The sequence below is a fragment of the Capra hircus genome, chromosome 7, assembly GCF_001704415.2.
Source record: "Capra hircus breed San Clemente chromosome 7, ASM170441v1, whole genome shotgun sequence".
NCBI classification, from domain to species: Eukaryota; Metazoa; Chordata; class Mammalia; order Artiodactyla; family Bovidae; genus Capra; species Capra hircus.
The window spans coordinates 69,356,601-69,374,492 of NC_030814.1; the positions used below are offsets into that span (position 1 = coordinate 69,356,601).

At 36.5% G+C, this 17,892-nt stretch overlaps 1 protein-coding gene across 1 annotated transcript; it reads right to left on the reverse strand.

The window, feature by feature from the left end:
- Nucleotides 6,144-7,076, reverse strand: LOC102191325 (olfactory receptor 14A16-like). The gene has a single exon (XM_013965433.2). It carries the CDS (start codon nt 7,074-7,076, stop codon nt 6,144-6,146), a length of 933 nt encoding a protein of 310 aa, XP_013820887.2.

Genomic DNA, 17,892 nt, shown 5'->3' on the forward strand with positions numbered 1-17,892 from the left:
TAAATAGCTAATTTTGTGGTTAAAGAAAATCACATAATGTTTTAAAACTATTTTTCCCAATTTCCTTTAGATTAATTTCTTATAAAACACTCTGTACGCACCTATGGCCACCTTATCTTTGACAAACGAGGCAAGCATATACAATGGAGAAAAAACAATCTCTTCAACAAGTGGTGCTAGGAAAACTGGTCAACCACTTGTAAAAGAATGAAACTAGATCACTTTCTAACACCATACACAAAAACAAACTCAAAATGAACTAAAGATCTAAACGTAAGACCAGAAACTATAAAATTCCTAGAGGAGAACATAGGCAAAACACTCTCTGACATAAATCACAGCAGGATCCTCTATGACCCACCTCCCCGAATATTGGAAATAAAAGCAAAAATAAACAAATGAGACCTAATTAAAATTAAAAGCTTCTGCACAACAAAAGAAACTATAAGCAAGGTGAAAAGATAGCCTCCAGAATGGGAGAAAATAATAGCAAATGAAGCAACTGACAAACAACTAATCTCAAAAATATACAAGCAACTCCTGTAGCTCAATTCCAGAAAAATAAACGACGCAATCAAAAAATGGGCCAAAGAACTAAACAGACATTTCTCCAAAGAAGACATACAGATGGCTAACAAATACATGAAAAGATGCTCAACATCACTCATTATCAGAGAAATGCAAATCAAAACCACAATAAGGTACCATTTCCTGCCCCTCAGAATGGCTATGATCCAAAAATCCACAAGCAATAAATGCTGGAGAGGGTGTGGAGAAAAGGGAACCCTCTTACACTGTTGGTGGGAATGCAAACTAGTACAGCCACTATGGAGAACAGTGTGGAGATTCCTTAAAAAACTGGGAATAGAGCTGCGTTATGATCCAGCAATCCCACTACTGGGCATACACACCGAGGAAACCAGAATTGAAAGAGACACGTGTACCCCAATGTTCATCGCAGCACTGTTCATAATAACCAGGACATGGAAGCAACCTAGATGCCCATCAGCAAATGAATAGATAAGAAAGCTGTGGTACATATACACAATGGAGTATTACTCAGCCATTAAAAAGAATACATTTGAATCAGTTCTAATGAGGTTGATGAAACTGGAGCCGATTATACAGAGTGAAGTAGAAAAACACCAATACAGTATACTAACACATATATATGGAATTTAGGAAGATAGTAATGATAACCCTGTATGTGAGACAGCAAAAGAGACACAGATGTATAGAACAGTCTTTTGGACTCAGAGGGAGAGGGAGAGGGTGGGATGATTTGGGGGAATGGCATTGAAACATGTGTAATATCATATAAAAAATAAAACGCCAGTCCAGGTTCGATACAGGATCCCTGGGGCTCAACTGAATTCCATCACTTCCACTAGCTTTGTTCGTAGTTATGCTTTTTAAGGTCCACTTGACTTCATATTCCAGGATGTCTGGCTCTAGATGAGTGATCTCACCATCGTGATTATCCGGGTCATGAAGACCTTTTTTGTACAGTTTTTCTGTGTATTCTTGTCACCTCTTCTAATATCTTCTGTTTCTGTTAGGTCCATACCATTTTTGTCCTTTATCGAGCCCATCTTTGCATGAAATATTTCCTTGGTATCTCATTTTTTTGAAGAGGTCTCTAGTCTTTCCCATTCTGTTGTTTTCCTCTATTTGTTTGCATTGATCACTGAAGAAGGCTTTCTTATCTCTTCTTGCTATTTTTTGGAACTCTGCATTCAGATGCTTATCTTTCCTTTTATCCTTTGCTTTTCACTTCTCTTCTTTTTACAGTTATTTGTAAGACCTCCCCAGACAGCCTTTTTTTTTTTTGTTTTGCATTCCTTTTCCATGGGGATGGTCTTGATCTCTGTCTCCCATACAGTGTCACAAATCTCATTCCATAGTTCATCAGGCACTCTATCTATCAGATCTAGGCCCTTAAATCTATATTTCACTTCCACTGTATAATCATAAGGGATTTGATTTAGTGGTTTTCCCTACTTTCTTCAGTTTAAGTCTGAATTTGGCAATAAGGAGCTCATGATCTGAACCACAGTCAGCTCCTGGTCTTGTTTTTGTTGCCTGTATAGAGCTTCTCCTTCTTTGGCTGCAAAGAATATAATCAATCTGATTTTGGTTTTGACCATCTGGCGATGTCCATGTGTAGAGTCTTCTCTTGTGTTGTTAGAAGAGGGTGTTTGCAAAAATAAACTCAAAATGGATTAAAGATCTAAATGTAAGATCAGAAACTATAAAACTCCTAGAGGAGAACATAGGCAAAACACTCTCAGACATAAATCACAGCAGGATCCTCTATGATCCACCTCCCAGAATTCTGGAAATAAAAGCAAAAATAAACAAATGGGATCTAATTAAAATTAAAAGCTTCTGTACAACAAAGGAAAATATAAGCAAGGTGAAAAACAGCCTTCTGAATGGGAGAAAATAATAGGAAATGAAACAACTGACAAACAACTAATCTCAAAAATATACAAGCAACTTCTGCAGCTCAATTCCAGAAAAATAAACGACCCAATCAAAAAATGGGCCAAAGAACTAAATAGACATTTCTCCAAAGAAGACATACGGATGGCTAACAAGCACATGAAAAGATGCTCAACATCACTCATTATTAGAGAAATGCAAATCAAAACCACAATGAGGTACCACTTCACACCAGTCAGAATGGCTGTGATCCAAAAATCCACAAGCAATAAATGCTGGAGAGGGTGTGGAGAAAAGGGAACCCTCCTACACTGTTGGTGGGAATGCAAACTAGTACAGCCACTATGGAGAATAGTGTGGAGATTCCTTAAAAAATTGCAAATAGAACTACCTTATGACCCAGCAATCCCACTTCTGGGTATACACACCGAGGAAACCAGAATTGAAAGAGACACATGTACCCCAATGTTCATCGCAGCACTGTTTATAATAGCCAGGACATGGAAACAACCTAGATGTCCATCAGCAGATGAATGGATAAGAAAGCTGTGGTACATATACACAATGGAGTATTACTCAGCCATTAAAAAGAATTCATTTGAATCAGTTCTGATGAGATGGGTGAAACTGGAGCCAATTATACAGAGTGAAGTAAGCCAGAAAGAAAAACACCAATACAGTATACTAACACATATATATGGAATTTAGGAAGATGGCAATGACGACCCTGTATGCAAGACAGGAAAAAAGACACAGATGTGTATACCAGACTTTTGGACTCAGAGGGAGAGGGTGGGATGATTTGGGAGAATGGGAATTCTAACATGTATACTGTCATGTAAGAATTGAATCGCCAGTCCATGTCTGACGTAGGGTGCAGCTTGCTTGGGGCTGGTGCATGGGGATGACCCAGAGAGATGTTGTGGGGAGGGAGGTGGGAGGGGGGTTCATGTTTGGGAACGCATGTAAGAATTAAAGATTTTAAAATTTAAAAAAATTAAAAATTAAAAAAAAAAAGAGGGTGTTTGCCATGACCAGTGCATTTTCTCAGTGAAACAATATTAGTCTTTGCTCTGATTCATTCTTTATCCCAAGGCCAAATTTACCTGTTATTCCAGGTGTTCCTGACTTCCTACTGTTGCATTCCAGTCCCCTATAATGAAAAGGACATCTTTTTTGGGTTTTAGTTCTAAAAGGTCTTGTAAGTCTTCATAGAATCGTTCAACTTCAGCTTCTTCAGCATTATTGGTTGGGGCATAGACTTGGATTACTGTGATATTGAATGGTTTACCTTGGAAATGAACAGAGATCATTCTGTCATTTTTGAGATTGCATTCTAGTACTGCATTTCAAACTCTTTTGTTGACCGTGATGGCTACTCCATTTCTTCTAAGGGATTCCTGCCCACAGTGGTAGATGTAATGGTCATCTGAGTTAAATTAACCTATTCCAGTCCATTTTATTTTGCTGATTCCTAGAATGTAATCACTATAATCACAAATACGTCCAACATGGACAGTATAAGCAAGATGTCAATTAAAAAAAATAAATGATAACAACATCTTATGGGAATAGGAAAAGATGTATGCATTTTCCATTAATCCATGTATTAGATAAACATTTACTGAATGTCTACTCTAGATTACACAACAAGCTATTCACTGAAGATTTAAGCCTACCTCCAGGATAATACAATTTAGTCAAGGAGAGACATTTATCAAAGACTTACAGAAATATATGTCAAATTTCAATTAAAATTAGCATTAAAAGAAAGGATATATGTATACATATAACTGATTCACTTTGATGTACAGCACAAATTAACACAACTTTGTGAAGCAACTATATTCCAGGAGCAAAAGTTAGTTAAAAGTAAGTGGTTTTTCCAGTGGTCATGTATGGATGTGAGAGTTGGTCTGTGAAGAAAGCTGCGCACTGAAGAATTGACGGTTTTGAATTGTGGTGTTGGAGAAGACTCTTGAGAGTCCCTTGGACTGCAACGAGATATAACCAGTCCATTCTGAAGGAGATCAGCCCTGGGATTTCTTTGGAAGGAAGAACACTAAAGCTGAAACTCCAGTACTTTGGCCACCTGATGTGAAGATTTGATTCATTGGAAAAGACTCTGATGCTGGGAGGGATTGGGGGCAGGAGGAGAAGGGGACGACAGAGGATGAGATGGCTGGATGGCATCACTGACTCGATGGATGTGAGTCTGAGTGAACTCTGGGAGTTGGTCATGGACAGGGAGGCCTGGCATGCTGTGATTCTTGGAGTCGCAAAGAGTCGAACACGACTGAGCGACTGAACTGAACTGACTGCAGTACTGAGAAATGTAATGCTCAGGAAGCACATAGAGAAACTGAGCTAGCCTGGAACAATCCTAGGCAAAAGAGGTCTCATGAAGAAATGTACAAAAGAAGGAAAATTTATCACTAATTAGGAACAAAGAAAAGATCATAGTGGATTTTATTTCCAGAAGTTGAAGATCTGAAGCACATTATTTGAAAACTCAAATTTCTTGACTTTTGTTTTTACTTCCTTAAACATATCTAAGTCATGCGATTGAAATTTCCTACCTCTATTTTCTCTTCCTCTCAACATTTGATCAAAGCTTCATCTCTCACTGTATGCTTTGAGCCTCTTAGAATCTTGTTCAGACTCTTTGCTCTCTGCTTATTCTAGTTCTTCGCTTATGTCTTTCTCATTCATTTTCAGGACAAGGGTCATTGTAGTTCAGTCCTGTATCAGTCACACAGTTTTTATAACCCATTGCTGCCCTTTGGTTTTTTTTTTTTTTTTCCGTTTGTTTTCATTTTCCAATACGTTTTTACTTCAGTTTTCCTCCACACTTTCCAGATTCAATTCCTTCTTAGCCTTTGAAATATAGCTTAGATATTTGCTTTACAAAAGCACAAATGGCCTCCCTACACCTGCCTTCATGCTAAGCATTTTTGTGTTTGGCCTCTTTACTCCATGCACCCAGGAGCTTGTTTTAATATTAGTATGAGCAAATATATGTGTATATAACAAAGCTAGGGTTTAGTACATGTGTCTTGTCTCACTAGACTGCACGGGTGCAAGCTATACCAGAAAATGCCATATTGTAGGTTTGAGAAAGAAAAGAGGAAGACAGATAGATAACAGACTGTTGCTTTGTTTTTGTTTTTGTCTTGTTGATAAGATGAAATCCACATAGCATAAAATTGGCCATTTTAACTTGTACAATTGAGTTGCATTTTTTTATATTTGCAATGTTTTGCAGTGTTCACTTCACCTCTACCTGGTTTCTTTAATTTGAGAATGAATTATATACATCATCCAACAAGGAATTTCAGGTATCACATTTGCTAAAAGTGACCATAAAATTGGTTTGCCTGCAAGGGCCCGAGTTTATATCTGAAGTCCTAGCACCTTGCTCAGTTTGCCAGTTGTCACATAAAATGATGTTTCCATTAGGATGACAAACATAAGAACAACATATATCTTTACAATTTCAATTAGAACCCTATTGGTTTTATCATCCATTTGGTCTCAACAGGCATCATGCTTATTAGTATCACTTCAATAAGTAAAACCAAATTTTTCATGATAATCTTTCTCTACACATTTAATATTACTATCAGAATGCACCATCAATGTCTCAGATAATTATGTCAGTGAATTAAAAGATCACAATGGATGTAAAATTAATTCTTCTAATTTGATTGAAAACATCCAGTTATTTTCAGTTTCCTTAGTGCCATATTCATATCCTTATTTCTCAGGCTGTAGATAAGGGGGTTCATGATGGGTGGCACCACAGTATAGAATACTGAAATTAACAAATCCAAAAGTGATGGAGATTTGGGTAATGGGCATAAGTAGGCAAAATATCCAGAAGAGAGAAACAAAGTCACAACAATGAGGTGTGGCAAGCATGTGGAGAAAGCTTTGGATCTGCCTTGTCTGGAGGGTATCCTCAGCACAGTGGAGAAGATGTGAATATAAGATATATCAATAAACACAAAACAGCCAAAATCTAGCACTAGGCTGAGCGCAATGACTACTAATTCCCCAGTGTTAAATGAACAAGCCAGAGAGAGCAGTTGTGGGACATCACAGAAGAACTGATGAACTTCAGGAGATCCGCACATGGGTGTAGAAAAGGTAAAAGCTGTGTGTAGAATTGCATTGAGACTTCCACTGAGCCAAGAAGAGGCAGCCATCTGCACACAGGCTCCATAGCTCATGATAATGTCATACCTGAGTGGGTGGCAGATGGCAATATAGCGGTCATAGGACATGACTGTGAGTAGCGCTACTTCTGTAGTGGCTAAAAGGAAAAAGAAAAACACCTGTGAAACACATCCAAAGAATGAAATGGTGTTGTCATTGGTCAGAGAGTTCATGATGGATTTGGGGACAGGGATGGAAATGAGGCCAACATCCAGAAAGGATAAGTTCTTCAGGAAGAAGTACATTGGCGTGTGGAGGCAAGGATCCTTGGTGGTGAGCGTGATGATAAGAAGATTCCCAAGCAGAGCTGCCAGGTAAATTAGCAAAAAAAGCACGGCATGAAAGATCTGGATCTCCCGAATATCACTGAATCCCATTAGAAAAAATGTGCTCCTAGAGGTAAAATTGTCCATTTCTTTGACATTTAATCACTGACTTACTCTAAAAGAAAAAGAACAAAAGTAAACAACTTGAGACTCAGCTTGAGAGGGTTTGCTGTTCCATTTTAACTTCCCTTTCTCCCACTCACATTCATGTCTGAGAGAATAATTGAGACTTCATGAAACTAATAGCAAGTTCCAATGAGTTTATTTTACCACAGTGATCACATAGTAGTATGACTGAACAGGGTGCCAGTCCGGTTCAAATCATCTACTTCATAATTTTATGTGGATTAAGGCCTAATTCTCTGTATCTCACTCAAGTGAAATTATACATACTTTATTTTACAATATGTAGTGAGAGAGGCAGTGGATTTTGATCAATCAGTCTTAAACACAAATTTAAACTTAGCCACTCACTTACTTTCTAATGAATTATCTAAGCATTGGTTGACTCAAATTCCAGAGTAAGCTTTCTTGTCCGATTATTATTCTAATACAATTGGACAATGCATATAAAAACAACTAGCATAGCTTCTCAACAAGAAAACCTTCAACAAGCATTTTCTCTACTCATTAAATCATTCTTCCTTATGCCAGAGTCAGAAAAACTGTGAAAACCTTTGAAATGAGAAAACTCTGTGTGTGTGTGTGCACACGTGTGTTGGATCATCATTGCATTTTATTGTCTTTGAAGTAATTTCAATTAATGAAGTTGCAGGAATAGTCTACAGCAAATTATTCTTGTTCATAGAAATACAAATTAGATGTTATTCATTTTGCTTTATAGTTAGACCCTTTATACATCTACTTGCAAATTCACTTCAGCATTCTTTTTCTGCCTTCAAGTGTGTAGTTCTTTGATTTCTCTTTTGAACCACTTATAATTATATCTTGCAGATTCCCGGTGGCTCAGAGGTTAAAGCGTCTGCCTGCAATGCAGGAGACCTGGGTTCGATCCCTGGGTTGGGAAGATCCCCTGGAGAAGGAAATGGCAACCCACTCCAGTATTCTTGCCTGGAGAATCTCATGGACAGAGGAGCCTGGTGGGCTACAGTTCACGGGGTCGCAAAGAGTCGGACACGACTGAGCGACTTTACTTGACTTTAATGAGTTGGATAAAAAATTTTGACCTGTGTTTGTTTCATATGTGTATAAGAGTAATTATTTTATCCTCTTTTCCAAAATTATACTTTAGCACTTGACATGAATGACAACTGCTGATACTCAGAGTCAAACCTTATGAAAAGGCTTAAGAGGTCTTATATAGAAATATTTAGACAACTTATTAGGAACTCAGACAACAGAAAATTTAGACAGTCTCGAGTTTTTTCTTGTGTTATATTTTATTTAACTAAATACTACTCACAGGTAGAACAGAACAGTTTTACATTTTCAGCATAATGTTAACTTCAAACAGGTAAGAAGTTTTTACCTTTACATCAGATCTTCAACATTACTGCTGTTGTCTTTCCAAAATCATTTCAATGAATCATGCATTTATAGCTACATCTCCTACTTAACTATCTGAGGCAATATACTCTCCTAATTCACACCTGCTTGGCCAGCTTTCCTTTTCCCTTTTATTTATTTATTTTTTTCATTCTTTTTTAATCACAGGTTACCCCATTATTTACATGATGGAGAGAATTAAATGTCCTCCTTGGTGTTTAAATGAGAAACACTCTTTCTCTCTTGCTTCAGAAGAATGGCGCCAATCTTCTGAAAGTCATAGTGTAGTGACGCACAATGCAAACACCCCATGTGTGCACGCGTGCATGCTAAGTTGCTTCAGTCGTGACATACTGTTTGCGAACCTATGGACTGAAGCCTCCTGCTCCAAGCAAGGGTACTGGAGTGGGTTGCCATGCCCTTCTTCAGGGGATTGTTTCCACCCAGGGGTAGAACCCATGGCTCCTGCAGCTTCTGCATTGCAGGAGGATTCTTTACAGCTGAGTCACCACTGGGGAAGCCCTGGATACTCCATGCCCTTTAGTAAAACTTTTAATTTGTGTATTTATTACTGTTATTCAGGAGAGATAATTTATACAAAATTCCCTTGTGAGGCCATCTTAAGCAGATCCAGGATTTTTGCCTAGCATGTTGAATTCCTAATCTAATAACTGTTTACTCAACTCAGTGAATGCAACAACTTATTTTTCATATACTATATTATTGATCTTAAAGTCAATTTTTTTTTCTTTTTCTCTTATTCTTCTGCCCCAAGGGTTCACTCTCTACTTTTTTTCTCTCTCTCATGCATTTTGAATTTCATTATTCAGACAACCACTTACAAATTCATCCAAAATGTTAATGTTGATTATAACTGTATATGCTCTATGGGAAAAATTCTGAAAACTTGCATTCTACTTCAAATCATTAGATATAATCACAAAGCAATGAAAATACAAAGTAACTCATTGTGTGACATGGGAATATTAAAACTTTGAGTAATAAGTTGAATTTAACTTTTCAAAATCAGTTCCAGCAATACAGTACCCTGCATAGTTCTCTCCTGGAAAAATTCTCTCATGATCTTCTATCTATTTGAGTATCATTGTAATTTCTCCTACACCAAATTCTTACCTCCTAAAAGCATGGTTGATGTATGCTACCTTCCAATTCTATATACCTACATCCTCCTTAAACCCCCCTAATTTATTCTGTCATGAAATTAGCCAATCAACCAGCAAACAAAAATTAAGATATTTTACAAATGTCGTTCTATTATCACTATTATCCAAGAATAAGGTGAGCCTTACTTTCTTTCTGTGAACTCACCTTGAGATTTACAACACACCTTTATTTATTTATTTATTTACCAAATTTTCTCTACTCAGCTGAACTTGTGGTTCACAAATGTGTTCCTTGCCCAGCAACACAAGCATGACTTGGGAAATTGTCAGAAATTCAGATTCTTGGGAAACAACACAGACCTGCTGAATCAGAAACTCTGGAGTGAGGTCAAACAATATGTGTCTGATCTACACTATAGTTTTTGAGAGCCACTGGTTTAGAATATCCCAGTTCATAACATTTCTTTCTGTGCCCTACTGGCAGGATTTTTTTCCCCTTCATAAATGTAGTTTATGATCTCACTTAAATGTGAAAACTAGAAAAAAAAAAAAAAAACAGTCTTAGAAACAGAAAACAGATTGGTGTCTTGCAAAGATGGAGGAGGTGGGATGTGAGGAAAAGGGTAAACACGGTCAAGGCATATAAACTTCCAGTTATAAGACGAGTAAGATAATGGGAATAGCATGGTGGACTATAGTTAAGAACACTATTTTACATGTTTATATTTGAAAGTTACTGACAGAGTAAATTTTAAAAGTTCTCACCATAAAAAAGGCAAAGATAAGACAAAGCAAACAAAATTATATAAGATGATCATATGTTAACTAATCTTATTGTGGTAATCATTTGTATATATATATTATATATATATAAAAATCACTACATAATCTACCTTAAATTTTCACAATGTTATATGTCAATTTTGTCTCAATAAAACAAGAAAAAGTAGTTGTTCCCCCAAATTACTTCAATTTTCTTCTCATCCATCTTCAAGCTTAATTTGGTGGTTTTAGCAATCAAAATAAGCTCTAAGCGATAATGCCAACTTTCCTTTAAAGATCCAGAAAAAAATTTACCTCAAACTTACTCTGCATTTACATTTTAATTAAATGACAAATGAGAACATAATGTTTTCTTACTCTACAACTATAATAAACTTGTAAGATGGTATTTATTGAAGCAAAAGAGGGTGAATACTAAATATTCCAGGAATTCTAGGGGAGTCACTGTGGATTAGATGAAGAAATGTGGGAAATGAAATGATTAGCCTTTGGAATATTGACAGTGTTTAGGAAGGAAGAAGAGAATAATTCTTCTTCAAAAACAGGAAAAAGTGTGAGCAAAGCAGGAGCAAGACTAGGCATCTTAAGGAACATTTATGTAGAATCACGTGTAGCAAAGATGTGTGCATGAGATGTGATGTAGAAATGAGTGGCTCAGCTTTTTGTCTACTCTGGCTACAAAGGGCACTTGCAGACTTAAACAGGGTGGTATAGTAAAGACAGCATTTCCAAGAATCAACATTTCTTTAGGTTTAGAATTTTTTTAAAAAAAGATTTTTTTGAGGAAGCAAAAAAAGTGAGTGCATTATTTTAATAGTACACATGTGGTTATTAAAAGAAGTTCTGGAATGAAATAGGTCTGAAATGGAAAGAAAACGCACAAAATAAATGTGAGAAAGATGTGTGGAAGCTTTGAATGTGTTACTGAATGAAGGAGAGGTGAGAATAAAATTCTAGACACAGATGAGGCTATGAATTATTCCACCCTTGCTTCTAAACCAGGCAAGAGGTAGAATGTGCGTGTCTGTGCCTGCATCACTTTGTGCCTCTTTCCCACTGTGGCTCACCTTGTTCTGAACTGCAGTGCTATAGCAAACATTCCTGCTTCTTAAAGACAAAGAAGAAAAAGTCTGCAAGAAAGCATCCTTATATCCGAGAGGATGAACAACTTGCTTAATGTTTCAGCATAAAATGGTTGTATGTATTTTTATTAATTATGAAAGAAAATAAAAATTTTTTCACTGGTATAAAGAAAGTCCTTTCATTGTTATTGCATTGTTGGAAGGTTTTGTAGAGGTGAAAAAAGCCACCTTTTGTCCCTTGAAAGACCATCAGACTTCCAATGGCCTGATTCACCCTGACTTCAATGTCCGGGGTCAGAATGGAACGGGCACTGGCCTCTCTTCCTTTCTTTAGATCTGCCCCAACAGGAAGACTCAAAGCAGAACATGTGGAAATAATCCTCAAACACTTAATTGTCTCTGACCGAGCCAAAATATTAGGAAATGTTTTTTATTTTAATTATTCAGGCAGTCAGTTTTAAAACAAATTTTTGTTGGAATGCAGTAAAAATTTCTTATATTTTGATGAGGTTCTTAAAATATCTCTAGGCCCATATATAATTTTAATCTGAATTGCTCACCTTTTTGTTTTATAGCTCAGAAGTCAAATTCACGTACCTGTGAAGGGGAATTTATTCAGCATTACCCTCCCCCACCCTATATAACAGGTTGGTATTTTATTTTCTTCAGAATAAGTGGGCCTGAAAAGGCATGCATTTTGGCAGCTAGTTTAAGGGAAGAATGATTAACAGGACTTTCCTGGTTAAGAATCCAGGAATCATGGGTTCTATCTCTTGTCCAGGAAGATCCCATGCCGAGGAGCAACCAAGCCCATGCGCCACAGCTACTGAGTCCATGCGCTGCAATTACTGAAGCCGTGTGCCTAGAGCCCACTCGTATGTGCCAAGTCACTTCAGTCATGTCCAACTCGCTGCAACCCTATGGAATGTAGCCCATCAGGTTCCTCTCTCCAGAGGATTCTCTACGTATTAATACTGGAGTGGGTTGCCATGCCCTCCTCCATGGTATCTTCCCAACACAGGGATTGAACCCACGTCTCTTACATCTCTTGCCTTGGCAGATGGGTTCTTTACCACTAGCACCACCTGGGAAGCCCCTAGAGCCCATAGTGTGCAACAAAGTGTAGCTCCTGCACACCACAACTAGAGAAAGCCTGCATACGGCAATGAAGACTCAGCACAGACAAAAATAATATTAAAAAAGAAAAAAGAATGATTAACAGTTTATGAAAAATACTGTTGAGAATGTGAGTTCTTGAGCACTTGCCTGCACCAGCTACATTCTAAGATGGTCCCATGTTATTTAATATGACTTAAATCAATGCTCAGGCTTCCCTGGTAGGGCAGCTGGTAAAGAATCTTGCAATGCAGGAGACCCTAGTTCAATCCCTGGATCGGGAAGATCTCCTGGAGGAGGGCATGGCAAACCACTCCAGTATTCTTGCTTGTAAAATCACATGGACAGAGGAAACTGGCAGGCTACAGTCCATGGGGTCGCAGAGAGTTGGGCGACTGAGCAACTGAGCAACTAAGCACATCTGAGCACATCCATGCTCAAGCAACCCATCTGAGATACCCATTATACAGAGACAGACCTGTGGTGAGCTTAAGAAACCAATCCCACATGACACAATGCAGAAGCAGGATTTGGACACAAGGGCCTCACTCCTAAGCTTGACATACTTGAATACTATATGCTGTGATAACACTCAGACTTACTTTATCCCAGGTTGTCATCATTAAACACTTTTACAGAGGTGATTACTTTAACCCTCTTCCTCTGCATGGTGCCTCTATTTATGAAAACCAACCTCATATCCCAGTGCTTCCCTATTCCTCCAGAAGATGGGATACAGTGACTAAGAGAGGATTGGTTTGTTGGGGTCTTCTCCTTTCTATCTCTTTTTATGGACTTCCAGAGCATAACAGTAACAGCTAATGTTCATAATACTCTCAGTCTGTCCACTTCACTCATGTTACCTCTTCTGAACTTCAAACAGATTACTATACACACATTAAAAACAAGAAAAATGAATACTTATGGAAGTACTAGGGTTGCAAAGTGAAGTAATAGGTTCAGAACACCTGTGGGCACAGGTTCAGAGCAAGAATAGCATGAACTTCACTGGATTTTTTTTTTTAGCTGCAGAATATAATCTTATACAAAAATTTCCCAGACACAGTATGACAGTATTCCTGCCCATGCTTCTTCACTTTTTAAGGTTATTTTCCTTCAATTGCGTAAGTAAGCACCCTGAGAATAGACTCAAATTAAAAAAAAAAAAAAAGATCCTTGTAAAGAAAGAGATTTTAGAAGAGCTACATCATTCATCACTAGAGCTGTGACAAAATCCCAAGAGACACAGAATATTTCAATTTTTTATCCGAAGTCATCTTTCTTTAACATTATGACATGATGAATAAAATCCTTAATTATTTTAAGGTAAATATATCTGTCAGGCTGCACAAGTTTTAAAATGTGTATGAGCCATTTGTCTTAATTTTGTGTCAGTGTTTTTTATAACTTTTTTCTTGTTTCATTGGTCTTTATTATCTTCTTTAAGCTTTCTGTATATTAGGAAATTTAAAATTTGTCAGCCTCATGCTTCTCAGACATAAGAACAATTTTCCTCTGCTTTTTTCCCACCCCCCCCATTTTTTCCTGTAATGATATTTGCCCAAAGATTTTTTTTAAACCAGTCAAGTTCTGGTTTCTTTGGGGTCTTGCTTAGAAAAGATTTTCTCTCTCTCCCAATTTTTAGGCCAAACCCTTTTTAAAAAGTCCAAAATGTACCTTTCTAGTTTTTTTTAAGCTCTAATTCTTTTGTTCACCTCATTCAGAAGTATTAAATTTTTATAGCAACATTTTACAATACTTTTAGTTCATTTTCCAAGCAAGTTAACTAATAATTTATTAATCTATCAATGTATAAATTCCTCCATTATAGTCCACAGATATGATCTAATCTAATTATATGTAGATTGCAATTACTTTATTAAAGTAGGCATACTAATAGCTGATTACTAAATTAGTGCTTTAGTATATTTATAGTTTTCCAGGCAGGGAATCATAATCTTCTAAGAATAAACATAATTTAGCCATTTTTCCCATTTTAAAGCTCATATTTATTAACATATGTTGGGAAAGAATAATATATTAAATATAAAAAATTTTTCTTATTTCTAATATTTTTGGACTATGTGTCATGCTGCGCACCTAAACATATTGTAGGGATAAATAATTACTAAATTATCATTAGGTTTTACTAAAAGTGCTGAAGTTAATGAGGATGTGATTGTTTTTAATTAAATTAATTGTGAAATATATTAATAGATTTCTGGCAATTGAAACCAATTTGAGCCATGGAATGAAACACTTTTGTGTTGTAGCTTCTATCTGCTTTTGATAACAGTTAATTTTGCTTTAGTTGTGTATATTCCCCTGGTATTTAGAAACAGTATATACTTGTATATCTTTTCTGAGTAGGCATATTTAAGGGTTTTTTTTAAATACAAAATACAAAAATTATAATCAGACTCATACAATAGTTTTAAATAAATCAAGAACATACTTTTTAATCAATTAATTTTAATTGGAGGGTAATTACTTTACAATATTGTGATGATTTTTGCTGTACATCAACATGAATCAGCCACAGGTGCATATGTGTCCCCCTATCCTGAACACCCCTCCCACCTTACTCTCCACTCCATCCCTCTGGGTATGAAAATATTATGCTCAGTGAAAAAAATTCTGACTCAAAATGCCACATATTACATGATTTATATGAAATGTCCAAAATAGGTAAATTTACAGGTAAAGAAATTGGTTTAGTGGTTGCCAAGGACAGAGGTAAAGAGAAAATCATGACTTTTTTGGGGTAGAGAGTTTCTTTCTTAAATGATGAAAGTATTCCAAAATTAGATAATGGTGATGGTTGTATAACTCTCTGAATATACTAAAATTCACAAAATTGTAGAGTTTAAAATAGTATATTGTATAATATGTGAATTATATCTTAATAAAACTTTTATATTGAAAACAAAAGCAAAGTAATTATCTTCTATTATGCATTGCACATGATTTCAGAATGTTTTCATGTATGTTGCTCTTTTCATGTAAAGATGAAACATAATTTCATTTTTAAAATTAATTAATTTATTTTAATTGGAGGCTAATTACTTTACAATATTGTGGTGTTTTTTGCCATGAAGTGAAGTGAAGTGAAAGTCGTGCAGTCATGTCTGACTCTGTGACTGCATGGACTATACAGTCCATGGAATTCTCCAGGCCAGAATACTGGAGTGGGCAGTCTTTCCCTTTTCCAGGGGATCTTACCAAACCCATGTCTCCTGCATTGCAGGTGGATTCTTTACCAACTGAGCCACAAGGGAAGCCCAAGAATATTGGAGTGGGTAGCCTATCCCTTCACCAGTGGATCTTCCCAACCCAGGGATCAAACCAGGGTCTCCTGCATTGGAAGCAGAACCTTTACCAATTGAGCTATGAGAGAAGGTATGAGGGTTTTTGCCATAAATCAACACAGGTGTACGTGTGTCCCCTGGTCCCAAAACCCCTCCAACCTCCCTCTCCATCCCATCCCTCTGGGTTGTCCCAGTGTACCAGCTTTGAGTGCTCTGTTTCATGCATCAATCTTGGATTGGTCATCTGCTTCACATATGGTAAAATACATGTTTCAATGCTATTCTCTCAAATCATCCCACTCTCTCATTCTTCCACAGAATCCAAAATCTGTTCTTTACATCTGTGTCTCTTTTGCTGTCTCATATATACGGTAATCTTTAACATCTTTCTAAATTTTATATATATATATATATATATATATATATATATATATATACACACACACACATACTGCATTAATGCTTTTCTTTCTAACTTACTTCACTCTGTATAATAGGCTCCAGTTTCATCCATCTCATTAGAACTGATTCAAATGCATTTTTTAAATAGCTGAGTAATATTTCATTGTGTGTATGTATCAAAACTTTCTTATCCACTCATCCATTGATGGACATCTAGGTTGCTTCCATGTCCTAGCTATTGTAAACAGTGCTGCAATGAACATTGGGGTACACATGTCTCTTTCAATTCTGGTTTCCTTGGTGTGTATGCTCTGCAGTGGGATTGATGGGTTGTATGGCAATTCTGTTTTCAGTTTTTTAAGGAATCCCCACATTGTTCTCCATAGTGGTTGTACTAGTTTGCATTCCCACCCACAGCATAAGAGGGTTCCCTTTTCTCCACATCCTCTGCAGCATTTATTGTTTGAATATTTTTTTATAGCAGCCATTCTGACCAGCATGAGATGGCACGTCATTGTGGTTTTGATTTGCATTTCCCTGATAATGAGTGATGTTGAGCATCTTCATTTGTTTGTTAGCCATCTGTATGTTTTCTTTGAAGAAATGTCTTTTTAGTTCTTTGGCTCAGTTTTTGACTGGGTCTTTTATTTTCCTGGTATTGAGCTCCATGAGCTGCTTGTATATTTTTGAGATTAATTCTTTGTCAATTGCTTCATTTGCTATTATTTTCTCCCATTATGAAGGATGTCTTTTCACCTTGCTTATAGTTTCCTTATTGTGCAAAAGCTTTTTATCTTAATTAGGTCCCATTTGTTTATTTTTGCTTTTATTTCCATTACCCTGGGAGGTGGGTAATAGAGAATCTTGCTGTGATTTATTTCAGAGAGAGTTCTGCCTATGTTTTCCTTTAGAAGTTTTATAGTTTCTGGTCTTACATTTAGATATTTAATCCATTTTAAATTTATTTTTGTGTATAGTGTTAGAAAGTGTTCTAGCTTCATTTTTTTGCAGATGGTTGACCAGTTTTTCCAGCACCACTTGCTAAAAAGATTGCCTTTTCTCCATTGTATATTTTTGCCTCTTTTGTCAAAGATAAGGTGTCCATAGGTGCATGGATTTATCTCTGGGCTTTCTATTTTGTTCCATTGATCTATATTTCTGTCTTTGTGGCAGTACCATACTGTCTTGATGACTGTAGCTTTGTAGTAGAGCCTGAAGTCAGACAGTGTGATTCCTCAAGTTCCATTCTTCTTTCTCAAGATTGCTTTGGCTTTTTGTTTTTTTGTGTGTTTCCATACAAATTGTGAAATTATTTATCCTAGTTCTGTGAAAAATACCTTTGGTAGCTTAATAGGAATTGCATTGAATCTATAGATTGCTTTGGGTAGTTTACTCATTTTCACTCTATTGATTTTTCCAATCCATGAACATGGTATATTTCTCCATCTATTTGTGTCCTCCTTGATTTCTTTCATCAGTGTTTTATACTTTTCTTTAGTTTCTTTAGGTGAATTTATTCCCAAGTATTTTATTCTTTCATCACAATGGTGAATGGGATTGTTTCCTTAATTTCTCTTTCTGT

Bases quoted from the DNA above. Each gene is read 5' to 3' on its own strand.
- LOC102191325 (XM_013965433.2), bottom strand. From the start codon at position 7,076: ATGGACAATTTTACCTCTAGGAGCACATTTTTTCTAATGGGATTCAGT.